Raw genomic sequence first — 25,836 nt, 5'->3', positions numbered from 1 at the left:
TTCCCTTTTTAGAGAAAAGAGCCTTCCCTCTCTCCTCATGTTCCCTTTTCTCAGTTTACTCCTCTCACTGAGACTGAGGAGCTAATTCTCCAGGAGAATCCCTCTTGCACAGATTCCAAGTAGTTATACACTGCAAATACCGGGAATATACCGCCCGCTGGTGCCGAGATGGCAGGGAGCTCGACGAAACAGCAAGCAGCAGGGGAAACCTTGTCCCAATCATTCCCAAATCATTCCACAACAAAGGACAAGGCCTCGGAATTGCCATAATCCTGTATTTTACTGCTGAGCTATGATGGCCTCTGCTGTACTGTGTGTGTGTGTGTGTGTGTGTGTGCGCTTGTGTGTGTGCATGTGTGTGTTTGCTGTGTGACACATTATTTAGGCTTAGGGTTTAGGGTCAAGCTTACACTTTTTTCTTTGATCTTGCAATTGTCTGGATTTGATGAGGTCAATTTAGTGTGTTGCAACTGAGCTGACACAAATCCATGATTTCAACACATGGTGTACCTCAGATGTTTAATCCCTTCAGTTTATTTCTAAAAGTGTTTTAACATTGTTTGAAAAAACACCAAAGAAAATTAATGTTGTTTTACATTTAGTCTTTTCCTAACATTGTTGTTTTTCTTGCTGGAAATGAGAGAAAAAGAGAGCAGTGGAGACAGACTTTTGAGAATGACTTGGTCTGAGAGACAGGAACAGAAAGATTGGCTGATAAAGAGACAAAGAATAAAAGAAAGGAGGAGAGCGGGATGTCTTGCTTTAAATCTTTCCCTCACCTGTCTTTTTCTCCTCTCCGCTCCCTCCCTTCATTCTTCCCTCCCTCTCTATCGCTCTTTGTCTGATCCCTCCCTCTCCACCTGCTTTTCTCCCTCTCTCGCTTGCTTTCCCCTCCTTGTCTCCACCCCTTACTCCGCCCCTGCCCGCAGCCATTGGTCAAGCATCTACCAATCACAGCAGAACCGGGGCCTGAGGGACTGCATATGCAAAATGGTGCTTAATATTCATGAGCTGCTATCGGGGCTTTAAGTCGTTGATTAGGACAGCGGCACAGCTTTCTGTCCCAACTGCCTGGCCGGCTGGCTGTGTGTGTACCTATAGCCCCCTCTCCCTGGCTCTCACATCTACACACAGCGCGCACACACACACACGCTCCCTCACATCCACACACACGCAGAGCCGATCAGTGCAGGCAGCGCAGAGCCTGGTAATTGTATTGCTCCCTCCAAGCGGAAGGAAGGACCGAGAGAGAGGAAGACCGGAGAAAGAAGAGGAGGAGAGAGAGGAAAGATATAAAAACTTTGATTTTTTTGAATTTTCCTGTTTTGTTTTGTTTTTTTTCTCTGGAGGAGGTTGACATGACAATGACCCGGTATCGCCGATGGATTCGGTAGGACATCCGTTATCTGAGTGTTTTTTAATGCACTCTGAACAAGAGTAGGTAAATTTTTCCTTTAAATCTTATCTTTGTATTCATCATTCAACTTGTCATTGTCATTCACTGTGTAAGAGTATGTGTGTGTGTGTGTGTAAGTGTTTGTGTAAGTGTTTGTCTGTGTATGTGCTGGTATGCAGCAGAGGTGGCCGGCACCATGTCAAGGTTGTTTCTGCTGTCAGGTAGCACGCGTTCACTGTTTGTGTGTGTGAGTATGTGTGTGTGTGTGTGTGTGTGTGTGTGTGTGTGTGTGTGTGTGGCTGCAGTACCCGGACAGCAGCTCTTACTCAGTGGGTAGAGGAGCGGAATTTCTGTCCCTTCACCTGGAAGCGCGACATCCACACAAAACACACCTGCACACACACACACACACACACACACACACACACACACACACACACACACTCACTCATTAATGACATAGAAACACAGTTTCTCCTTCACTTTCTCTTTTCTTTTACTCAAAGTCAAATTGTTCTCAGGACAAAACAGCAACTCATGTCGACATGTGTGTATGTCTTTGCATGTGTTTATACCTGTGCACGTATGTTTTCTGTCTTCGTCCAGGCAGAGAATCAGCGAGGTAACAGGGCATTGAGGTTACAGGAATAACGTGGGGAGACGGGAGGAGAAGGGCCCATAAGAGAGGAGGGAGGAGGAAAGGGGGAGAGCTGCGCTCTTAAATGCCAGAGGAGGTAGAATTTCAGACGGGCAACTCAGCGTGTGGCCCCGCACAGGAATTAGAGACAGTTACACACACACACACATCAGCGAGTGCCGCCGAGCTGTTCCTTTCGCCAACGCTTTGCTCTTTTAGGTGTTGAAGACGCTGTTCAAAATGCAGATTAACTGATTGGCAGAACGGACAGCAGTGTGTGTTGTGTGTGTGTGTGTGTGTTTTTTGTATGCATACAATACAAGGTGTGTTATATGAAAATGCACATTAGGAAAGACAAACTCATAGATTAAAGTGTGGTAAATATACCAGGAAACACACATTTTCCTTTTTCAAAGATTTCAAAGTAAAACCTGGATTTATCTGAAGTGATGAGTGTATTCTGTGACTAGACTGTACGGAGGTATATGTCCAACAGACTCTGAGACTGTTAGATTTGCTTTGCCATTTGATCAATGCTCAGATTTTATTGTAAATCTGTAAAGAAATAAAAAATACTTATGCATATTAATTCTGTTCTAAAATGGCTTTATAGTAAATACATTGAAATGACTTATAGAGGATTACAGCGTCAGTAAAAGTGTCCTTACGGTAGAAAGTCGGAGGTAGAAAACTGAAAGGAGAAAGTCAAAGCTGAAGCCCATGCAGGATGATACAATGAAGTGTTTTCCAAACATGATATTTTTAAAGAAAAACAGCATTTTTGTGTGCTTTGAAGCTGCCTCACCTTTAAATTAGTATATATCAGTGTGTTTGTGTGTGTGTGTGTGTGTGTCTGCGTGTGTCTGCGTGTGTCTGCGTGTTTTGCAGACACCCTCTCATCTACCCTGTATGTGTGAATAGGGAGCAAGATTTTAAGTCGCAGCTGGTGAAATAATTACAATTCCTTTACCATTGAACTTGTCTTTCATCATTTTTAGAAACATATTTTTGATAGTTTGTTTCAGTTATTATTCAATGTGCAACAAATAACAGATATTTTCAAATGCTTGAGGGATTACTTTTTCCACCTTGCTAATTGAAACATGAATGATTTTAAATAAATACTTACTTACTTTAATTATATTTTTTTTAAATATCTGTACAATATCATAGATCAGGCTTTTGGTGACTGAGGGTTTGAAGACTTTTGAACAACCTTTCATATTTAGCATGCTGATTGCATTTTGTAGATCAAATCACTGAATGTCTAGAGCAAAGTCTGGTCTTAGTGCATTTTTGATTGTAAGGACTCAACCCTGTACACTGTATCTGAACAGAGTCTGTGCGTTTTCAACTGCAAAACAGTGTGGTGTATTTTGAGGACCAATGAATAAACCCCTGTTTTTCAGGGTGAAGCAGAAAAGTGATGACCTCTGGCCAGGTTTTGTTCAAAAATGGGTGAGAAAGTGTAAAGCGTTAGAGCTGTGATTAGAAATCATGCACAAATATACTGACCGTTAAACTTATCAGTGGAATGTGCTGCTTTATCTGTGTGTGTCTCTGCCGGTGAAAGTAAACTGCGACCGCACTCATATATTTTAGAAAACCCTCTGGTCTTGCATCTGTCCGTCTGTCCGTTCTGATCATCCATCCATCCAGTCATCCATCCATCTATCCACCGTTCTCTTGTCTCTGCTCCGGCTTCGTCTCTTTTGCTCTCAGGCGCTGCTTTCCTAGACTAATTAAAATATTAGGGATAATGATGATCATACCGATAATAATAATAATAACAACAAGTACCGCTTAAGCTGTTAACATAATTGCATTCCCCTCATGCCACCATATACATACCATTTGCATATCATTAAGATATATTTCCTACAGTGACTTTAGTGAATTTGGTGGGTTTTGTCAGTGGGTGTGAAGGAGATGGGTGGTGAGAACTGCACAGCGGCCGTTCAATCAAACGTTTGCAGTGTTATAGACGAAAAGAAACACAAGTCAGCATAAATGATTGTCTGAATTATCTTAAATTGTGATTTTTGTCTAGAGTCAATATATTTTTAATTGTATGGAAATGTTATGCAAATACATTTTTGTGATTGTGAGTGAAAATCAAAATTTCTGTTAAATCCAATGAAATGTGAATGAGAAACAGCTTGGTGCACGTTTCAAATTCCACTCCAACAAAAGAGTGCCTTTTATGAACATTTTCATTCTGTTGCACTAAATTCATACATGCCAGAAAAATCTAAACAAAAAAATTTATTTGAGGTGATAATTATTAGCTTTGAACAGATTTAATCATTAATCCGGTGCACATGATATCGCTCTATTTTCACCCTGCAAGTCCCAGAGTGTTGAATCTTATTTTGCAAATGCAGCAATGAAAGCAATTTTAACAATGTTCCTGTTTCACTTCATTTTTGGAGCAACATCTTCACCTTAAACATTTCATGAAGACAGATTTTTTTCAGATAGTCCTTATAACATAGTGTAATTTAGAATGATTCTCGAATCTTAAAGGGAGACCGTTCTGCTCACGCTCTGTTCGCTCAAAACATCAGCAAGTCCTAGGACTATTTCTTCTAAGTAATTTTGTAGTCGTGATGATAATGTGCCTATGCTGTTCAAAACTGAGGTGAAGAAAAGATCGACATCTATAGAATTATTGAGCGTTAAAAGAGAAACTTTCTTTTCTTCCCATCAAAATTTAAGAACATTTATCATATTATTCCATTCCTTTTTTACCACCAATCTCTTGTACTCTTGTTTTCTCAGGCCATGGGAGAGAGAGAGAGAGAGAGGGAGAGAGAGAGAGAGAGAGAGGGAGAGGGAGGGAGAGGGAGAGGTAAAGCAGACTGGACGGAGGGACGGGGGGCAGAGAGAGATTGCGTAAATTAAAATCCTTTTAATCTCCTTATAAAATCATTTACTTAATTCATCTGTCAAAGCATGTCAATATGTGCCGCACTGATTTGTTGGCTGTGCGTGTGTGTGTGTCTCAGAGTGTGTGTCTGTGTGTGTGTGTGTGTGTGTGTGTGCGTGTGTGCGTGTGTGTGTGTGTGTGTGTGTGCATTTGCATCTGTTTGTGGCATGGGTTTGTGCCTGCCCACCTTTTGAGTGTGTGTGTGTGTGTGTGTGTGTGTGTGTGTGCGTGGCCTATTGGTGGCCCATATGAGGAGGTGTTGTTCTCTTTTTGTGTGTGTTTGCCTGTCCGTCTGTCCCTACGGCATTCGTTGTCTGTCAGTTTTTTCATTGTCTAACTGCACACAGAAAACACACACACACACACACACACACACTAACACTCGCACAGACACGGCAGCCTCTCTTCTCTCATGCGAAGGGTCCGAGCATTCCAGCGGTAATTTAGTCCCGTAAAGAGAGAGAGATGCAATGAGAGAAACAGACAGAGCGAGAGGTGGGAAGAAAGTGGGGGGGGGGGCTTTTGTCTGACACCAGCACTTAGGGGTCCGCTGGACACACATGTGCGCATGAACGCACACATGCACGCACACACTCGCCCTCACACACATTTTCTTTTGTGCATTTACAGCTAAAAGTAACCAAGTTATGTCAAAAATGCAATTACACATTCATACACATACATATGTACACACAAAAAAACAGATTTATGTCTTTGATGATGTGAATTTCTCTGATTTATGCTTAGTCCATCAGTGCAGTGTGTGTGTGTGTGTGTGTGTGTGTGTGTGTGTGTGTCTGTCATGGGTCAGTGCCGGCCTTTATGTGTTGAAAGAGCAGTAAGAGAGACTGTACCAGCTGTGACACACACACACTCACTGCAATTAGCCATTACACCACACTGGAGGTGAAGCTAAACGCATGTGTGTGTGCATGCATGTGTGTGAATGTGTGTGTGAGAGTGTGATTGAATGCCAAAGCGCTGATTGAAAGAAGAGAGAGAGTGATATATAGCGAGAGACAACGACGCTCATCTCTTCTCATCTCTTTTGCTTCCCCCTCTTCACGCCGCTCATCTGCTCATTCCTCATGTTCCGCCATCCATACATCAAAATGTGCATTCATTTATTATTACTATTATCACAATCTATCAAATCATTTGTGCTTTGACTGAGAATTACTCTCCTCACTGCCACGTACAGACTTTTCTGTCTCATTCAAGCCTACTTTTATGACGCTTCTACTTTATGGAGGTGTAGGTTAGAGGGAGAAAGGGGAGTCCTCTTTGCTTCTGGGCAGATTAGAGCTTTTAGATTACAATGGGTTCTTTTACAAATCTGCCTGTTTGATTTGAGGGAATATTGACTTTTCTTAATAAATGTCTCATTTAGGATTGTTTTTTGTCACTGCTGTGGCTTTATTATTTTTAGAGACAGATTTACTAAAATGTGATTTCAGCTGTTCACCGGGTAACCTATTGAGCCGCGCTTCAGAACAGGAGACCGGGGTGTGTGTGTGTGTGTGTGTGTGTGCGTGTGTTTTGCGAGCGCACCTATCGTGTCGTGCTCAGGGCTTCTGATGCTGCGTCTCACTCCTAATGGGAGGAGACAGCAGAGACTGGGCCACAATAGAACAGATTTAGATGGAGAGGTGCCGCGCGTGTGTGTGAGCGTGTACGCAGGAGTGTGTGTGCATGAGTTAAAGAGGATCGAGAGAATGATGCAGGTTCCAACATCTTGTCTATCTTTTGCACTTTTTCTGTTGTGCTGTTTCTCTCAGCGTCCGTGGGGAGAGCCCTATAGATTGGCTGGCTGGACAGTTCTCCCCCTCTACATGCCCAGGCCTTGTACAGTATGATTAAATTGTCATTGTACAAAAGACAAAAGGGAAAAGATACAGTAGAAAGGGACGTGAATATATACTGAGAGAGAAGGAAAGAAATGAATGACCATGCCGCCTTCCGACTGACAGTGAAATATTCCTCCTCTCATCCTCCCATCATGCTTCATGTGTGTGCCTGATGGGGAGAGAATGACAGGCCAGCCCACCACCCCACCTCTCTCTTTAGTTTTTCTTTTTTTTTTTGACACTTGCTTTTTCTTCTTACATCTCTCATCTTAGCATTCCCTTTGCTTTAATTGACCAACTATATCAAATGCAAATGATGAATAAACTTAATTATCACACATATTTATCTAACACTACTTATGCATCCCTGCTAAATTTACTCTATTCATATAAGCGGCTGTTTAACAAAATCAGATCTTTTCTTAACGGAGAATTATGATTCAGATAGGCTTGATTTTAAAATGAAAGATTATTTTTAAAATGATTTATATCCATAGCTGCCTATTTACCAGGTTTTTTTACATAAGTTATGCTCCGTAATTTAGCAAATATTTACCATCAATGCGCAGTGTAGTATATATATCATTGAAACATGTAGCGACTGAAAAACATGATTTCTTTCTTTGATGTCATATCGATGATTTTGCTCTTTTTTTCTTTCTCACTCTCTGTCAAGTTGTTACTGATGTTACACAGCAGATAAACAAGCAAAACTTAAACTCTCAATGCAATTACATTTGTATTCGATGTTTTCCTGTATTTCATGTGTATTTATAAAGGTTTTTTTTAATCTGTCACATTCGAGGAAAAGGAAAGGTTCATAGAATATCTGCTGAAGATACAGAGCAGCCAATTTTCTTTCAGTCCAGCTTTGAGACAGAACTGTGCACATATTTGAGGACATGATAGTCACGTGATGTTGTGATCATTTACAACATTGTCCGTGTGTGACCAATAAGATAAAAAAAGATTTTAAGATTTTTTTATTTTTGTGTGTTTTGATTGTGTGTTATAACTAACTGTTTGCCCAGGAGCGCGCTGAAATTAGTTGTTCTTTGTAGAAAATAAACAGCCACACAGTCATTTTCATATGCTTGAAGTAAGTGAAAAATGTATGGCCTTAGAAAATATGAACATAAACAAATTAAATAAAACATCTGACGAGATGAAAGCGATTAAGCACTTTTAACATTTGAAAGTGCGGCAATGCCCACAGCTTCTATCTCTGTTTTCAAAGCTTTTCAGGTTTCTTTGGTGTTGTCTGAAGTTGACAGCAGCTTTTCCATATTCACAAACAATTACTTCTAATTTTATGTCTATTTCGTATTTGTGTGATATTAGAAATATTGCGGTATTAACAAATGTATGAAGCTTTTAAAAAGTTGCAATTTTAACCAGAAATTACCAGGTGAAAGCTCATCATAGATATACATGCAAATGTCTATATTACATAAATTAGACATCATAAACACTTACTGCCCTTAGGAGCTGCGTTCCTCTACGCAGCTGATCGGCACTTTTCTTGACCTCGGCAGATAATTCATTTCCCCTTTATCCCCGTCTTCCTTCACCATTCACCCCCCACCTCACACACACACACACACACACACACACACACACACACACACACACACACACACACACACACCTCCTCTCCCTCCCCACACACCGCTCCCTCGTGGAGCTGTCACCTTTCTGCACCCGCTCAGTCCCTATTAAGGCCGACAGCCCATCTGCCGCCTGCCCCGCTAACAGCTCCCGTCGCTAACGCTAACACGCACACACATCCACATCCACCCAGACACACAAAGGGCTGCGTCGAACCCCACCTGCCCTGATGCACATGCAGAGGAGCGGAGAGAATCAGTCACACACGTTTGTATATAAACATATTTATGCGCTCAGTATTTGTGATAACCTCACAATCATTTTATAGTCTCCATGACGCGCACAGACACGCACACAAATGTTTGCATGTCTCTGACTCATACAGAGCTCTGATTTTAAATGTTCAACAATTAAATGACCGTTATCTGGAGTAAAAACGGTGTAAATAATGTCTAAAGACCTTTTTCCATTGTTAAGCCTTGTGTTGAAACAATCAAGAGCCTCAATTTTATTGTTAAGAACATTTATCAGTGATTGTATGTGTATATCGCACCTGTGATTATTTTGAAGCCACGTTTAGGCATGTTTGTGGATATTTATTGCATATGTGACTGGAAGACATCACACTGCCCTGACTACAGGGGTAATTAGGTAGGGCAGTTGCAGCCCTGTGTGTGAATGTGTGTGCTTTCGTGTATGTGTATGTGTATGTGTGTGTTGTGGCATTTGCTCCCTTCAGGGATAGGTGCGTTTTGCATTAGCAAGAATGGCAACTGTCTCATCAATCACTGCATCACCATGTCACACACACACAGAGACACACACATGCATAGACACACACGTACTGTGTCATGGTCATTCTGTTCACAGATGGGCCAGCAACACATGAGCGAGTCACTGAGCATCAGAAAGACACCCACGATCTCCCTACTTTTACACACACAAAAACACATCCACAATGTGAATGTGTGAGTGTGTGCTGGTGCCGCTTACGTGTACTGACAGGAGTGTGAAACAGGTTAGTTAGAAACCCAAAGGTTAATACCCTTCCCCTTTATTCTCTCCTTTTACTGTGTACGCCTTTTTAAATATTTATGATCTGAGCTATTTATTTTCTTTCTATGTCAGTGCTTCTAAGGGTTTGGGTGTTTAATATGACAGGCTCCTTCAAATAATCTATTCAGGTAGAGAAAAAATAATTTATTAGGTGTTAATTTCCACTTTATTCATATTAAGTATACTATGAATACCATCTGTGTATATAAAACGTGATATAAATGATTTTCTGCAGATTTTAAGATGCCTTTTAGTTTAAATGTAATCTTCTGGAAAAGATGTAGAGAGGAAAAAATATCCGATTACCTTACCATAAAGGATAATGTAATAAAACAAAATCTCTCTTTGTAATCCCTAACAGTTTTAGTCGGCAGGTTAATGCAAGTGACAGAGTTTGACAGATTTTTACAAAATTGTCATTTAGCTAAAATATTGTAAAGCTGAAAATGCAGGGATTTGAACTAACAGCATCACATGTACACAGTACGGCATGTACCTTAGTTCACTGTAACACCAGGACTCTCTCCAATAAAAAAAAAGTAGTATTAAGTGTTGCCTGTCTATATAGCATTGTGACACCGCAACCAAAGCCAATAAGTGTTTGAAGCAGCAGCAGCAGCAGCGAGATATCGATTCCTCCTATTCACCAGAGTGGAACTAAAACCTACATATTACACAGCCTGGCCCTCCACCTCTCACTGAGCCAACGCAGCTCTGAGGATGGAGGCAGGGATGGCTGTCAGACGAGTGATTGGTCTGTCTACCTGTCTGTCTGCACGGCCCTCACCTAAACAGGAACCCACAGCGGGACAACATCGCTCATACACGCAGACACGAATGTCAGTGTGGTGTGTGTTTGTGTGGTAAACATGTGTCTATCAGTTTGTGACACATAGCAACATCCTGCTCTGTTTACTGATACACTTCAACTGAGACAACACACACACAGGAATGTGGAAATACGGAAAGAATCCAACAGAACCGTAACAACATACTTAAAAAAAGTATGATTATTTTATTCTGTAGCTATTTAGCTCCATTGCATGGCTTAAAGAGCTCCCAGATGGTTTGGTTGACAGGTTGGACGAGGAAGGATTACTTAGTAGCTTCAAAAACTAACATAAAATAATGACTGTTAAACATTTGTTGACCCACTCCGCAAAGTTTGAACATTGAATATAAATGATCCTTTTCCTCTTTATAGACCTGTTTTAGACCAAGTGAGCATAATTATTTTAACTCTCTGTTATTATGCAACAAACATACAAATGCTAATACAAAACACTGGAATGCCTCAAGTGTTGCCAGCAGGCATCTCTTGTGTATTTTGCATTAATTTAGAAGGATCACTTTATTACCAGTGTTCTGACATTTGTTCCCCAGTCTGACTTGGTTTCTGTCTTTTCGAGATTTTGTCCTCCTTCTCTTCCCAGCAGCCCTGCTGCATTCTCCTGGTAGTTGTCTTTAAATGTAGGCCACCCAGCCAGTTTTGTTATGGATGCTGCCTTCTCTCGTCCTCCTTGACGTCAGCTCTTTCACCCTGTGTTATTTAATTCATTTATTTTTTGCTATGGGTGATTTTGATTCTGTAGCCCGCTGTGACCTTATCACCTCGGCAACAGCTCCTCCCCTGACGCCAGCGCTGGTTTTGATTGACGGATAGCGGTCCCTCCTCCGGTGCTTTTACGTTTATACTCCTCTCAGTCTGAAAGCCTTCTCCGAGGCTAAAACTGGTAAAAGTCCTCTGACGTTAAACACAGTCGGGGTGCGCTTCAATTAGCAGCCTGACGCCTCCACCGATGAATGTGCGCACAGACAAACGTATTCGACAGAATTGTGTTAAGAAAGGACAAAAGTCTTGTGTACCGGTTAAAAGTCACAACCTGTCCTCTGTGCATCTGTCCGTCCAGCTGACAGCTGTCTGTCTGTCTGCTTGTCGGTGCTCTCAGCGTGGCGGCCTGTGCGTCATTCTGTCTCTATGTTTCGAGACCTGATTGCGTTTTTTCTGACTGTCTCTAGCTGCCCTGTTCAGTAGTTTTATACTTGTTTAATTGTCCGCATATATGTTGGCTGTTTGACACACGTGTATGTGTGATTAAATGTGCGTGTTGTCTGCATTAAAAACATATATGACATCACTTTCATCAGTTCATTGCCTCCCACTGCATTTATTGTTGAAACATGTGTTTGTTTTTCTATGCCCTTTCTGAAAGATTTTGATTTCTTGTTCTTCTTTTTGATATCCCACTTATGTCCTCAAGGCAAAAAATCAAATAAATTGTTAATTTTTTTTTAAGTGTTTTGAATAGTGACCTTTAGTACTGTTTTTTTAGAGATTTTATTGGATCTTTTTTGTTGCTATGTAATGCTGTAATTTTTATTCTTCAGTTGAACTGAAATAGAAAATAAGATTTTTAATATTTACTGACACTCTTTGTCAAGACCTTTTAGGTTATATGCATAATTTTAATGTCCATGAAAAATTGATTTCTACACTTGAAAGTCAATGTCTCAGCAGCTCTTTTTCTACCTTGCTGTATTTTTAACCCTCCTTCTCTCTCTATGCCCCTGCCTACAGAATGAACTTATCGAAGGGGCCATTGGTGAACAGCAGCAGTGAAGATAACTCCAAGTCAAGCTACAGTAAATGCGGCGCGGTCGCCTGGAGGATGCACCAGAGCTACGATCCACTAGAGGCCAACCACATGAGAGACGCACATGCCCTCTACAACCCCAGGTAAGATGAAGAGACGAAAAAGACCAAAGACACACAGAGAGAAACGTAAAGGAAAAGGAATCCATGATTCAGTTTGGTTCAGTTTTACACTGGAGCCACACTTGACCTCTATAAAGTTCAGATGAAAGAAAAAGAAAAGGCAAGCACTTTGAGACATCAAAGACAAAGACATCAGTGTTTTAGTGGTCAGTCTGCGTGTGTCTGTGTGTGTGTGTGTGTGTGTGTGTGTGTGTGTGTGTGTGAGTGAGCGAGAGAGAAAGAGAAATAGCACTGAGAGGGGTCAACTTGTTGTTGCTGATTTATCGCTTTTCTTAACTTTCACAGATTTAATTCCTAATTTAGTTATTTTTCTTTTTTCTTTGCAGCCGGCTATATGTTCACACTGAAGTATATTTGACATTTGACTCTGCATACACAATATGATCGTAGATTAGACTCAGTGTCACCTATTATAAAAAGACAAAATTAAACAAGCAATAACAGATTTACCTCTTTCAAAGTTAAGCCATGAACAATTTTTCTCAATTTTTAAAATCTCTTTTTTTGGTTCCCAGAGTGACAGAGTTAGTTATAAGCATAGATGGTGGATTGTTCATTCAGAGGCACCAATCGTAAGTTCAGTGTCTATTTGGTTCACATTTCAAGAAATAAAAAACAATGTCCACTTGAAATGAACCAGAACATGAATAAATTTGACAAAGTAGAAATAACTTTTTAAAACATTTTCTGCATCTCATTAATAGTTTTTGTATGCATGTGTGTTTTTTTTACTAATTGTACCTAGTATGTTTTATCTGCTATCCAAAGACAAATGTAATATTTTTAAAATAATACTTGGACAACACTTGTGGCCACTGTTACATGCTTTATACCTATAGTATCTTTGTTTTGTTACAATTTTTTTCAGTCTCAGAAAGAAGCAGGATTTAACTTCCGGCTCAAGGACTCTTTAGTAGTGCAAATGAGTCGCAGCAAATCGTATCATTTGGTTGAAGGACAGTCACTTTTCCCATAACAGTAATCCCCCATGCCATCTGCATGTGCAATAAAACATGAAACGCTTCAACTAAAGTGAAATATTTACTTTAAAGTTCTCCGGTGGAAACCAGCTCCGGGTGTATGGTGATTGAGGCAGGTGAAACCGAATGCCATGGTCCATTTTTAGAACATAAACTGTAAATATGTGGCTTGTTTCATGTTAAAACACAGCAAACGTGTGACGCATAAAACAGACACACCTTCTTTTTCTTCGTATTCTTCTTCCCTCTCTGCCACTGGTCCTCTCTGTCTTTTAATCATTCTACATTTCTCTCGGTAAGAGATAGAGCCATATGCCCAGATTGCAAGACTGTAATTGTAAGTATGTGTTTTATATACAATTAGCATAACACAGGCATTAAGGACTATTACATGCAAATGACTATGTGACAAGTGTGCTTTCTGCTATGTGTTTAAGTTTTATAATATATTTTTTTCTCACCTGAGCTTGTTGTGACAAAGTACTGACAGATGATTTGAACTGACATTATTACAAAAGTGCTCAGACAAAACTTAACTTATTATTCTATGTACACTGGTGAATATGGAAGTCGTTGAAGTGTTTAGTCAGTGGTTACTCTCTGCGAACAAACAACTTTATGCTGCACAGTCTTAAATTAGCTGACCTGGCAGCCTAAATGAACATTGTTATCATGTATTCTTTTGTTATTGTTGTTGTTTTATTGCAGCCTATTAGAACATTATTGATTAGCGCATTGTTAGGTTTTGCAAAGCCCTTCAATTTTAAGTGTGTGCGGTGTGTGTCTGTGCCAGTGCGCACTGTAGACTGGGAAGTCTTAGTCCAATAGGATTTCAGGGTTAGTCTGGGTCAAGCCAATTAGAGGTCTGGCAAGCTATTCTCACGCAGACCCATAGCCAATCACCAACAAGAGTGTTACTAGCACAATGTTAGTGTGTGTGCGTGTGCTGGCAGACAGAGAAGTCTGGTGATGAGAGGTGTAAAGGTTTGCCAGGGGCTAGGGAGTCACGCCATGGCTTGAGGTCACACATTACATCGGCACACACAGATAGACACACAGAATTGAGGAACATTATTTCCGCTGCGTTGGTTCAAGTTTTGGACCAAGTTTAAACAATTGATACTGTAATTACAAATTCAACTAGCAAAACTACGCCAAGCCTCAGATGTGACATGGCAATATTCCCAGTTGGCAGATGATTATAACAATAAAAATATCTGCTGAAGTTTAGAATTTCTTAATTTATCTTGAGATAACTATTGAAATACAATGAAACAGCTAAATGGACTTCAGCCATTATTAATTTATGTATTCAGATTTGGGCTTGTCCTGCTGTGACAGGTCAAAATGTCTTCAATATAGAAAAAATTGAATAAAAGAAAAAATCGTGGACTAAATTGTAAAGATGACATCACCTCACCTCAGCTTATCCTCTCACACAAATTTTATGTCGCATGTACATTTTCTTCCTTATACGCAGTGGAAGGAGTGTATTTTACACACATGCAATATAAGATCTCATGAACACTCTCTCCGGGATATCTGACCTCCAACCGTGTTGATGGGATTTAGTCACATGATTAACATACACTCTCTCACGCCTGCACACACATACACCTGACCTTTGAATTTTGATTGTTATTAAACAGTATTTATATATGTATATGTGTAGTAATTTGAAACAGTTTCAGATACATTTAACATTTATTTGTTCTAATATTTGAATTTTCTGTTGTTATGACTGACAATTATTTTCGCTTAAATAATTAGTCAGAAATCTAAATTGTGTATTATGCAAATAAAATTAAAAATGTGCTGTCATTTCTATACTCAAGAAAACTTTTTTGAGTTCTAAAGAAATTCTTGGTTTGTCTTTAGAGATCTGCAGTTTTCATTGGACAGCAACAATATTATTCCTATTTTTATTTAGGCCATCAAACCATGGGAATGTGATTAATGTCAGGCAGCCAGTGTGCGCCTGAACACACACACACACACACATACACACACATTGCTGTAAACTGAGCCCAATGTAATCATAATGATAAAGCAGATTGCCTTAACACACAGATGGGCCTCCCAACAGCTCTGTGTGTGTATGTGTGTGTTTGTGCGTGCGTATGTGTGTGTGTAAGTGTGGACAACGCTGATTGGATTGCAGATTTATAGAAGAGGATTACTGCTGGAGCAGAGAGAGGGAGAGAGAGAGAGAAAGAGAGAGGGAGAGAAAGAAGGTTTCAGACACTCACCTCTCATTAACTTCCACCCCCTTCACCTCAGCTTGCCTTATTCTCAGTCATGGATAAACACACACACATACACGCATGGTTAAGATGCCGTGTCGATGCAACCCCTATTTTTTTGTCCACACAATGTCAAATTGATGCTTATATATTCATTTTACCATTAAAATGCTGAAGCCATGTTTAAGTCCTTGTAATTTGCAGTTATTGTTTAAAGATGATGAGTTTTTCGGAAAGCAAAGTTTAAAACCCTGTGAAAGCGAAACCAGTTCTGCACAGACGAGCAGCAGTGGACTTCATGTCAATGGATTGTACTGTAATACAGTCAAATTATTTTAAAAAATCTACAGTATCACACAATGACAGGATCAGATCAATGCATTCTAGCATTGTCCTTAGTTTATGCATTGGTGCTAGTTTTGTGTTTTTAATGTAGAAAGTGGACGGGAAGGATTGAAGAGGAAAAATAGGGGAAAGATGCTAATGAAATATCCAAATACACAGATTTGAATTGTGCCAGTCCGACACCAACACTGTAGATGAATGAGAGACAACCCAAGACATAAAACAGACAGAAAGAAGCAGGCAGACCAGAAAGAGACAGAAATGGAGGCAGAGAGTGGGCACTCCAGCAAACCTGATTATGACTGGATGTGAATTAGATTCCCTAACAGATGGTCCAGGAGCGAGGCTGTAAGGTGCATCAGCCAGCAGTGAGCGGGGGAGAGGGGGAGGAAGGAGGACAGGGGGACAGAGAGGGAAGATCAGGCAGGGAGGCAGAGGGGGTGAGTGTCAACAGCAGCTGGTGACAATACAGATCAATTCAGTTCAAAATGTGCAACTGTAAAATGTATTCATGTAGGGTCGGGTTGTGCTTTCAAATGATCCTTTACTTGTTTGGTTAATGTGGAAGGACATGTTGTGTTTCAAGTGATATATCATGGCACTCTCTTTCTTCTTTGACCCACAGTAAATCAGAACATCATGCAGTGAAATAAATGAATTGGCTGATTCTCTACCCATCAATACATTTTTGTATATGTGTCTCACTATGATCAAATATGTTCTTCCCATTCCCGATGATTGAACATTGAATTAAAAGCAGTGAACTCAGGACTTTGGGACAAATTTTCTCAATTTTTAAAGATGTTGTGCATTATTGTACATACTCTAGCTCTGCGTCTCTCTCTCTCCCTGTGATGGATAGGTGTAAATCATCACAATCCTGTAGTGACAGCCCAATTTCCCCAAATCTGATCTGCTTAAAGGATGCCTCTCCTCTCCTTTCCTCCTCTCCTCTCCTCTCCTCTCCTCTCCTCTCATCTCCTTTCCTCCTCTCCTCTCCTTTTATCTTTTTCTCCTTTACTCCACTTTTCTCTTCAGTCTCTCACCCCTTAAGTTTCATTTGCACTCTCTTCTTCTCTCTTCTCTTTTACGGCGTTGCACTCTCTTTTCCCATTCCCTCCTTGTCTGTTTGCCTCTTCCTCCCCTCCCCTCCCTCTGCTTCCCTCCCGTGTCACATTTGAAAGCCCTGTCATATTTACTAGAGTGGAAATCCTCTTTCACCATCTGCTTAATAAAATGTGTTTTTAATCCGATGGGGGATATTTTGTTTTTTTAAACACTTTTTTTATTATTATACTTCTGCGCAATTTCATTTGATACGGCGCCTTGCCCAGGTCTCTATCTTTCTGAGTATGAGAGAGGGAGGACTGTATGTCTTGCTGTACGCGAATAGTCGATTGTGTATGTGTGTGTGTGTGAATGCATGTGTGTCTGCCACAATGGCAAGTGTCGGTAAGTGTTTGGAAGGGCTGTTGCACCCCTAATGCTCAGCGATAACACTGCTAATCCACATACACGCGCGCGCACACACACACACACACAGAAAGGCAGACGAACACTCACCTTGATCAATGACCTTTCTTTTATAAAGGAACAAGCCTACAATGTATGTCCCTTATACCCCTGCTCAGACGCTACCTGCCAATATCATGTGAGTTAGCAGAATTAATGTGTTCATCTGATTTATAGTCTGTATTGTGTTGACAAATAAAATATTAATGTATATATTGCTCATTAATTCTTAATTTCACATTTAGCACATGCATTGTCCTTTATAAAAGGATTACCTAAAAAGAGGATGCATTCAGTAATTTCATTGATTTCCATTCCTCAGCCTTTCCAGTAAAAGGCTGGAGGTCACTACAAGTACATCCTCTGCAATTTAGTGTACAATTTAGCCTGTCAATTCCCAAAATAGAGCTGAACTAGACATTCAGACATTTGCAGCAGTTTATGTATTTGATTATTCAGCAAACAAATACTTCAAAATAGTTGACGCACTAACTGTTAGCGGTACTCCTGATGTGCAGGGAGCTGGATGTTTCAGAGGTTTGAAGCACTGTTCTTACAGTAGACAACCACCCTCACAACTACAATGACACACAGCAGATAAAGGAGACAGAAAGAGGGGCAAAGAGAGAGAGACAAAGAGAGGTAAGGAGGGACAGAGAGAGAGAGAGAGACAGAGAGCGAGAGAGAGAGAGAGACATGGTGACAAAGATAGTGCCTGGCAGCAACACACTTATCAGCCACCGCTCCGCTAGAAAATGACCTAAATCATCAAGATTCCCATCTGACACACACACATACACACACACACAGGGTTAGCGCTGCACTGCCTTCACATTTTTGCCCTGAACAAGCTCAACCTCTTCATATCTTTTCACTTAAATAACTACATCAATGCAGTCAGTCTCTCAAATCTAATTCATCCTTCATACAGACCAAGGAAGAAAGGAATTCCCTTTAAAATTCCCTTTAAAATTTGCAATATAAACACCTTTCACGAGAAGAGATCAGACTGGAAAAAGAAAAGAGACAACAGCACTGCGTGATGATTGAAAAGATACATTGATATCACCAGACTCAACATGATATTCCTGAATAGTTTGCAGTCTGCAGTTTGGAGAGCACATAATTCTTAATCAATCGTGTTTGGCTGAGCCTGCCCTGTGTGCTCAGTCTCCCACTGTTTATCCATTCACATCTACAGAGTGTGTGTGTGTGTGTGTGTGTGTGTGTGTGTGTGTGTGTGTGTGTGTGTGTGTGTGTGTGTGTGTAAACTTTGTAAACCCCAGGATGCACCATAACAGCTTTGGCCCCACTAGTGTGCCCCTGTAAGTCTTACCCAATTCATTTCACACCAGCGTATGTGTCTGTGGATACTTTTGCACCGCAAAGGTGTGTGTACGTCTGTGTTTCTTCTATTAGAATACCTAGAAGAAGTCACACACAGTCACAGACACATACACTCAGGAATATAGACACACATGCTCACACAATTCCTCTCCTTTGCCGGTCTTTACAGCCCGACAGCCCATTGGGCAGAATGTGTTTTAGCCATTATCACATTGATTGTATGTAATCAGGGGTTTATTCTGCAGCCAATGAAGTGAATTACAGGTTTCCTGCCCGACTAACACTGTAACAATTGATCTGCTCCCTGGTGTGTGTGTGTGTGTGTGTGTGTGTGTGTGTGTGTGTGGGGTGTAGGGTGGTGTGTGTGACAGGGTGTGGATGCCCAAGAATGACAGAGAAGGAATGATAGTGTGTTTGTGTGTGGGAAGTAGAAACAACTAGAGAGACAGAGGGAGCGATTGAGACCCAAAGAGAGGGCGAGAGAGAGCTCAGTAGGAGGGAGAGTGGTTTAGATTGACTGTCGCGGCATGAGTTTTTATTTCTTATTTTATTCATTCCTCTCTCTCTGAAAACAACTATAATCATCGACACACTGCGAGTCTATGGAGCCAAGCTCAAACACTCACGGCAACATACACCAACACTACACAGATCTTTGCCCTAAGACAACACACACAACCTGAACAACAAATTGAATTACTCCTTACCTAAATTACACACATTTGTATGCATTTTTATTTGTGTGTGTGTGTGTGTGTGTGTGTGCATGTGTGTGTGAATGTGATTTTTCAGCTGCCAGAAATGAAAACAAATGTCTGCTCTCAATAACTAAGTAATGCCTAAGAAATGGATGATTTATGAGATTGTAGATAATGTTTATGGACTAACTGATATATAGCTTCAAATATACTGTATTTACGGATGTCCCTCTTTTATAATGAACAATCATAACCATTACTTTTTATTAATTTTTTTTGTTGTTGTTTTTGTTCCCTTTTTCTATATATGTGGTTGTACAAAAGTCAGTTGAACATACACAATACTTTGTTCAAGTCCACAATACATAAAAATACAGTTTAAGAAAAAAAGAAGAAAATATTTTCTCACTGAAATTCCTCAGTCACAGCAGCGGTAACATATTCATCTTGATCTTATTTGTGCGGCTAACAAGTCAAGTATACATGTGTTTATTGTACGTGTGTGTGCACACTCACCAGTGCATGTATCGGACTAACAAGCTGACAAGCAGTTCAACAACCCTCCACAGATAGGACGGTGCTGAAAAGGGAGTAAAAAAGAGAGCGAAATAGAGCAAAGAAATAAAAATAAACAAAGGAGTGTGAGGGCTGAAAAAGCAATTCAGTCTATTGATGAAATCATTCTATTCATTTGACTATGGAAATGTAAATGCATTTTTTGCTGCAATTCCCCTCCTTACTCCATTCTTTAATTCAATGTATTTCCTTTTCTGTATTCCACCCTTCCTTCACTTTCCCAAAGCATTGCTGGTATCATCTAGATAGAATTGTGTGGGGTTTTCTCTCTCTCACCCCCCCCCCCCCCCCTTTTTTTCTTTTTGCTTATTGGACTGTGTGTTCTTATCAGCATCGAGAGCACAATGCTTGGTGTGATGGAAAGGTATTAGCCAACCCATGGTAGCTACATTGTCAGCACTTCTTCCTTCTCTGTCTCTATTGCGACCACTTGTCTTTCCTCTCTCGTCTTATCCTTCTCTTCTCATTTTTATTGCCTTTTTCTATGGGAATACTTTTTTAATATAAAATATTGTCAGGGTAGTGGGATGCTTCATTCTTTTACACACACTGAAGTTTGTCAAAGTGTGGTAGAATGCATTTGTTTTTAGCAGTGTAACATATATATTTTATTGGAATCATTTAAGCTCTAAATAATTAGGTCCTCGTTGCACATTTTAATATATTTTATTTCTTTTCACATGATATTTATCTGATCTGTACTTTTCAAACCACCACTCAACTCTCAGCAACCAACATTGCTTCTCTTCTCTTCTCTTCTCTTCTCTTCTCTTCTCTTCTCTTCTCTTCTCTTCTCTTCTCTTCTCTTCTCTTCTCTTCTCTCTCTTTTCTCCTCCCTCTCCTCTCCTCTCCTCTCCCTGGGCAGGACAAAAACAGTTTGGAGTTGTTTGAGGATCATTTTTTGTTTATGGCCACCATCTAGCGAGACATTCGCGCAAAGATTGTATGTAATAAAAGAGTGCGAGTGCACACAGAAACACAGACTAAAGGAGCATACAGTGCGACCAGCACAGGGGCGCACAGTGAGGCAGAGAGTAGTTGCTCTAATACGATGATTGTATGTTTGTCCCCGCCAGTTGTCAGGGCGCCGCATCAGCCCACCACTCTAATGACAGCTTGTCATACTTAAGTGGCCCACCTTCCTTCAAAACACACAGAAGAAAAGATTCTTCTTCTTCTTCCTCCGTTTTTCTTCCTTTCTTTTTCAGACTTCGTTCTACTCTTCTGTTGCTGTCCCTCCACATATCCACACATTTATCTCTCTTTCATGAGTCAGTGTGCATTCAAAAAGTGAGAAACGAAAAAAAGAAATAGGGACAAAGGGAGGGGAGAAAATGACAGGGATCGAGGTGGAAATGGAGACAAGGGAAGGTGGTAATCTTTTTGGTGTGTGCGTGTGTTTGTGTGTTTGTGTGTTTGTGTGTGTGTTCTTTGCCTCAGTGATGAACAGGTAAATAGGCCTGCTGAATATTTGATGTCTGCAGGAACTAAGCTGCCACTTTTCCTCCTTTGAACATCTAGTTGGTGTCATGAACCCTATATGTGTGGTCAGTTTTATCATGGACACTAATCATAATATAAAAACATGAAACATGAATTAACTGATATGTATTACAAAGAGCTAAAAAAAAAAAAACGTTATGTAACTCCAATGAGATTATGTTTGAGATGAAAGTGCCTAGCAATTAGTTGACATTGTTTCTTGTTGGTCAAATGAGACTAAAATGTACCTTTTATCTGTCTATTTTGATAAATAAGTGTGAAATTACACATAACTTCTAACAGTTCAACAAAATAGATAAGAACTTTTCCTCATGAAGAAAAATAGAATAGAAAATAATGGAAAAACCTAGATTTTTTTCACATAATGTGAGGTTTTCCAGGACTTTACGAAAGAAGAAACTTCATACTGCTTTAACAGTTCATCTCAACAAAGCAAAAAATCCATTTTGTGTTATGATATGGTGCTTTTCTACTGACGTACAAAAATGTAGGCAATATAGGGACCATTACATTCAAAGCTCCTTTTCTGTAACATGATTTAACAAAACAACTCACACTAAAATCTGATTATGGCTCTTCTTTATGCTTTGCTGTAATCATCTCATAACAATCTGCTCACTACTAATGACCCTTGTGAAAATGCTGAAAGAAAAGAGAAAAAGCTTTTTTTTTCTATAAATCTCCTTAAACACCTAAAAACATAAAGAATTGATAAAAAAATTTTTTTTTAAAAATGAGACCAAGCCCCTTCCATCTCCCCCCCCCACACTCATCCGAAGAGCAGACAGGCACAATAAGACTGCTCTTTCAGCACTGAGCCGTCGTTACATAGCGCCATAATTATACTGATAACATACATACATAAATGCATTCAACCTCTCGCTCGGCACAGCGCACTGACTGTGATTTCTTAATCTTCTTTCCTCTTCTCCTCTCCTCTGCACGCATGTCTTCTTTTTTTATCCTTTTTATTCCTCCCCCTGCCATTATTTTTCATTTATAAGCAGGGTGAGCAAGCGAGAGAACGTAGAAAAGATGTAAGAGTGGGAGAAAAAGAGATGATAGAGGTAAAGAGAGAACGATGGAGCAAAGAGGAGGGATGGAAAGGGAGAAGGAAAGAGAGATAAATGAGAATTTGAGAGAGAGAAGGGGAAAAAAGCGCCTGAGATCTTTTGGCACTTAAACTCTTTCACTTAATGGTACTCAGAGGGATTGACGGTCGAAGGGAGGGGGCACAAAAGAGCATAAAGAGTGAAAAAGGAGAGATTAAATCATCACCATCACATCATCTACTTAAATGGATCTACTCTCTTTCTCTGTCTCCACTGTGTTTTCCCACTGCTAGGACATAGGCAACCCTGTGAGATCTTTCATCATACCATCACTGCTTCCTACATTTATGTTTATTTCTTACGACTTATTCAGGCACCTTATTTGTGTGTCTGTATCCCTGATTCTGTCCCTTTATACCTGCTTTGCTGTTTTAGGACTGCAGCTAACAGTTATTCCTTTTATTGTTTAGTCAGAAACATTTTTAAAAATGCTCATCATAGTTTCCCAGACCACAAAGTGATGTCATCAAACTGTGTTGTTCATCCAACCAAAACTCATCATAAGCGACAAAGAAAAACAGCAAATATTCACATTTAAGAAGCTCGAGCCACCAAATTTTCAATATTTTTGCTTTAAGATTGATTTAGACAATAAATAATGTTTTATAAATAATATTATCAAAATAATATGCAACAAATTTTCTTCAATCAATCTATTAACTAATCATTGCAGCTATATCCCCTTTCTTGAATTGTGTCTAAACATTTCTGGCTGTCTTTTTCATTGCATTCGAAGGTCTACTGTTAACGTCAGTTAAATGGATTTATAGATACTGGTGAATACCACAAAGCCACGATTAATAGGGTCACTGAATTAGAAGGACCTGCAGGGAGAGAAAAAAAAAAATTGGTGGTGGGACTAAAATATATGATGAAAAGAGGGAGGAGAAAGGGCAAAGTATTACAGTGCGTTATAAATGTCATGTCACTTTATGAAAGGAAAAATGGACTTAAAATAAGCAGCGAATTTCTGTTGAAGGGGTTGGTTTTGTCTAATCTTGCTGCTCACCAAGCTACACATTAAAACCAAACAATTCAGACAGATTTCTCTTTCTGTCTGTCAGTCTGCCTACCTGTTTTCCTGTCTACATAGATTCCCTCCACCGTTCCCTCTCCCAACCGGCCCTCCATTCTCCGCTGTCTGTGTTTTATGGGTCCCTGTAGAACAGGGATCTTTTACAGGCCGACTGGACTTTAGAAGCCCCTCGTTTAGCAGCATCCTGCCTTAATTAAAAACCCCTTTTGTGCTTTCTGCCTTTAACAATGAAACAAGAGGGAAGGGAGGCAGGGCAGGGTTAGAGGAATAGAGAGTGGTAATGCAAACAGGAAGAGAAAGAGAGTGGAAAGAGATAGAGTAAGAGAGAGTGAGAGAGATGGCAGTGAAAAGGAAGTGATAGGGAGACAGGCAGATAGATAGTAAGGTAGACAAAAGGAGGGATGGAGAGATATGGACAGAGAGAAGATAGCTGTTAATTACAACTGCCATTAACAAGACACCAGTCAGTCTCCTCAGGGAGAGGAAGAAGAAGAAGCACGAGAGGATAGAGGGAGAAAGGAATAGAGGAAGGGAGAGACAGCAGAGAAGAACAAGAGCTGAGGAGAGGAATAGTGTAGTAGTTAGGCACTTGGCTTCCTGTAGCTTCTTTAACTGTATCTGTCAGTATGTGCTTGAAGAAGACCACGTATGAATCTGTGTCTGTATGTGTGTATGTGAGCACTGTGAATGTGTGAGGCTGTCTTTGGGATGATTGAACAGCAGAGAGGCTGCTTACTGATTACCTTCATGTAGAACAAGCTGCTATTGACTGGAGAGTGACGGATGACCGTCGGCCCTCTAGCATGTGTATGTATTAGTGTGTGCCGCTATAGATGCTCGTCTGCTACTTTCTTTTACATGTTTCACCTAATGAACCACAATCTGTTCATTTTTTTTGTTTGTTTAAGGTTCTCACTACCCTGTAATTCTTTGTTTCTCTCTCTATTATTTCTCTCAAGAAAAGAATAACAAATGTGATGGATGGATTTTATGTGTGTACGTGTGTTTGTGTCAAGCTCAGTGAAAAATCATAAATCCATCATAGAAAGTGACAGTGAGGAAATACAACAATGTCAGAACAAATGATTTCTATAATTGGATTTGAACATTGCCTCAACTGTTTACTTTTTTTTCCCTCAAGATCTGACATTCATCTCTTTTCTTTAAATGTATCAAATATTTATCTACACGTGATATTTTCTTGTAATACTTTCTTCCTCCTCTTCTTTTTCTTCTTCTTCTTCTTCTACATGTTCCTGTCTTACTCCCGCAGGCTTCTCTGCAGAATGTCCAGTAAGGAGCGTCACCTTGAGTCCAACTGTCCGTCCTCTTATATAAAGACTGAGCCGTCTAGTCCTGCCTCCCTGACTGACAGCCTAAACCATCACTCCCCTGGTGGATCCAGTGACGCCTCAGGCTCCTATTCGTCTACAATGAACGGTCACCCCAACGGCTTAGACTCCCCGAGTCTTTACGGCTCCAACACAGGGCCCCTGGGGCCTGCAGGTGGCCCTGTGTCAAAGCGTTACGAGGACTGTTCGTCAACTATTGGAGAAGATTCACAGATTAAGTGCGAGTACATGTTGAATTCGATGCCCAAGAGGCTGTGTCTGGTGTGCGGGGACATTGCGTCAGGGTACCACTATGGAGTGGCATCCTGTGAGGCCTGCAAGGCCTTCTTCAAACGCACCATTCAAGGTTGGCTCCCATTTTTAATTTCAGTTTATAATTATCACTCCTTGTATGTCTATCTACATATTTGTCCTTATGTCTGTCTTGTGCTGTATGTGGTCTAAAACAGGTTTGCATTGATTCTCTCTCTAATTGTCCATTACTGTTTTGCTACGTCCTGTTTTAGTGCCTCTGTATTAACCTTAACCTCTTTGTCAAATTTGGTGCAAATTTGGGTGTCTATAGATTAATATTTGTTTAAAACTTGAGATTTTATGATAAGCTGCAGTCGCGGGGTTTAATGATTCTGAATCGAAACCAAAGCTTCAATACACATGGTCAACCCAAAACCACAAGCATCAACACAGTGCCACTACTTGATGTCTTCCAAATTTGCATTATGATGCTGAAAGTACTTAAAAGGTCATAAACGTATAACAGTAAAATAGGTATGATGATAGAAGTGTTTTTCATATTAAACTAAATATGCTCCATAGAAAGGCACAACCTTCCAGAGAAATACTGCACTAAAAAATATAAACTGTGGTTTGTTTTTCCTTTTTT

General features: G+C 40.2%; 1 protein-coding gene across 12 annotated transcripts in view; it reads left to right on the top strand.

Moving 5' to 3' along the window:
- esrrga (estrogen-related receptor gamma a) overlaps positions 1-25,836 on the top strand; it is a 121,642-nt gene that overhangs the window by 45,132 nt on the left and 50,674 nt on the right. For 8 of the 12 annotated variants that reach the window (XM_037096177.1, XM_037096180.1, XM_037096187.1 and 5 more), the window contains 2 exons: positions 12,052-12,210; positions 24,875-25,299. In XM_037096177.1, the coding sequence (XP_036952072.1) occupies positions 12,052-12,210; positions 24,875-25,299 (584 nt within the window). Of the gene's footprint in view, positions 1-1,374; positions 1,438-12,051; positions 12,211-24,874; positions 25,300-25,836 lie in introns of those variants that run through there. The other 4 variants (XM_037096175.1, XM_037096181.1, XM_037096182.1 and 1 more) reach the window with 3 other exon arrangements.

This window comes from Acanthopagrus latus, chromosome 4 (genome assembly GCF_904848185.1).
Source record: "Acanthopagrus latus isolate v.2019 chromosome 4, fAcaLat1.1, whole genome shotgun sequence".
NCBI classification, from domain to species: domain Eukaryota; kingdom Metazoa; phylum Chordata; class Actinopteri; order Spariformes; family Sparidae; genus Acanthopagrus; species Acanthopagrus latus.
The sequence above is the reverse complement of the archived record's forward strand: the minus strand, read 5'-3'. Positions and strand labels throughout refer to the sequence as shown.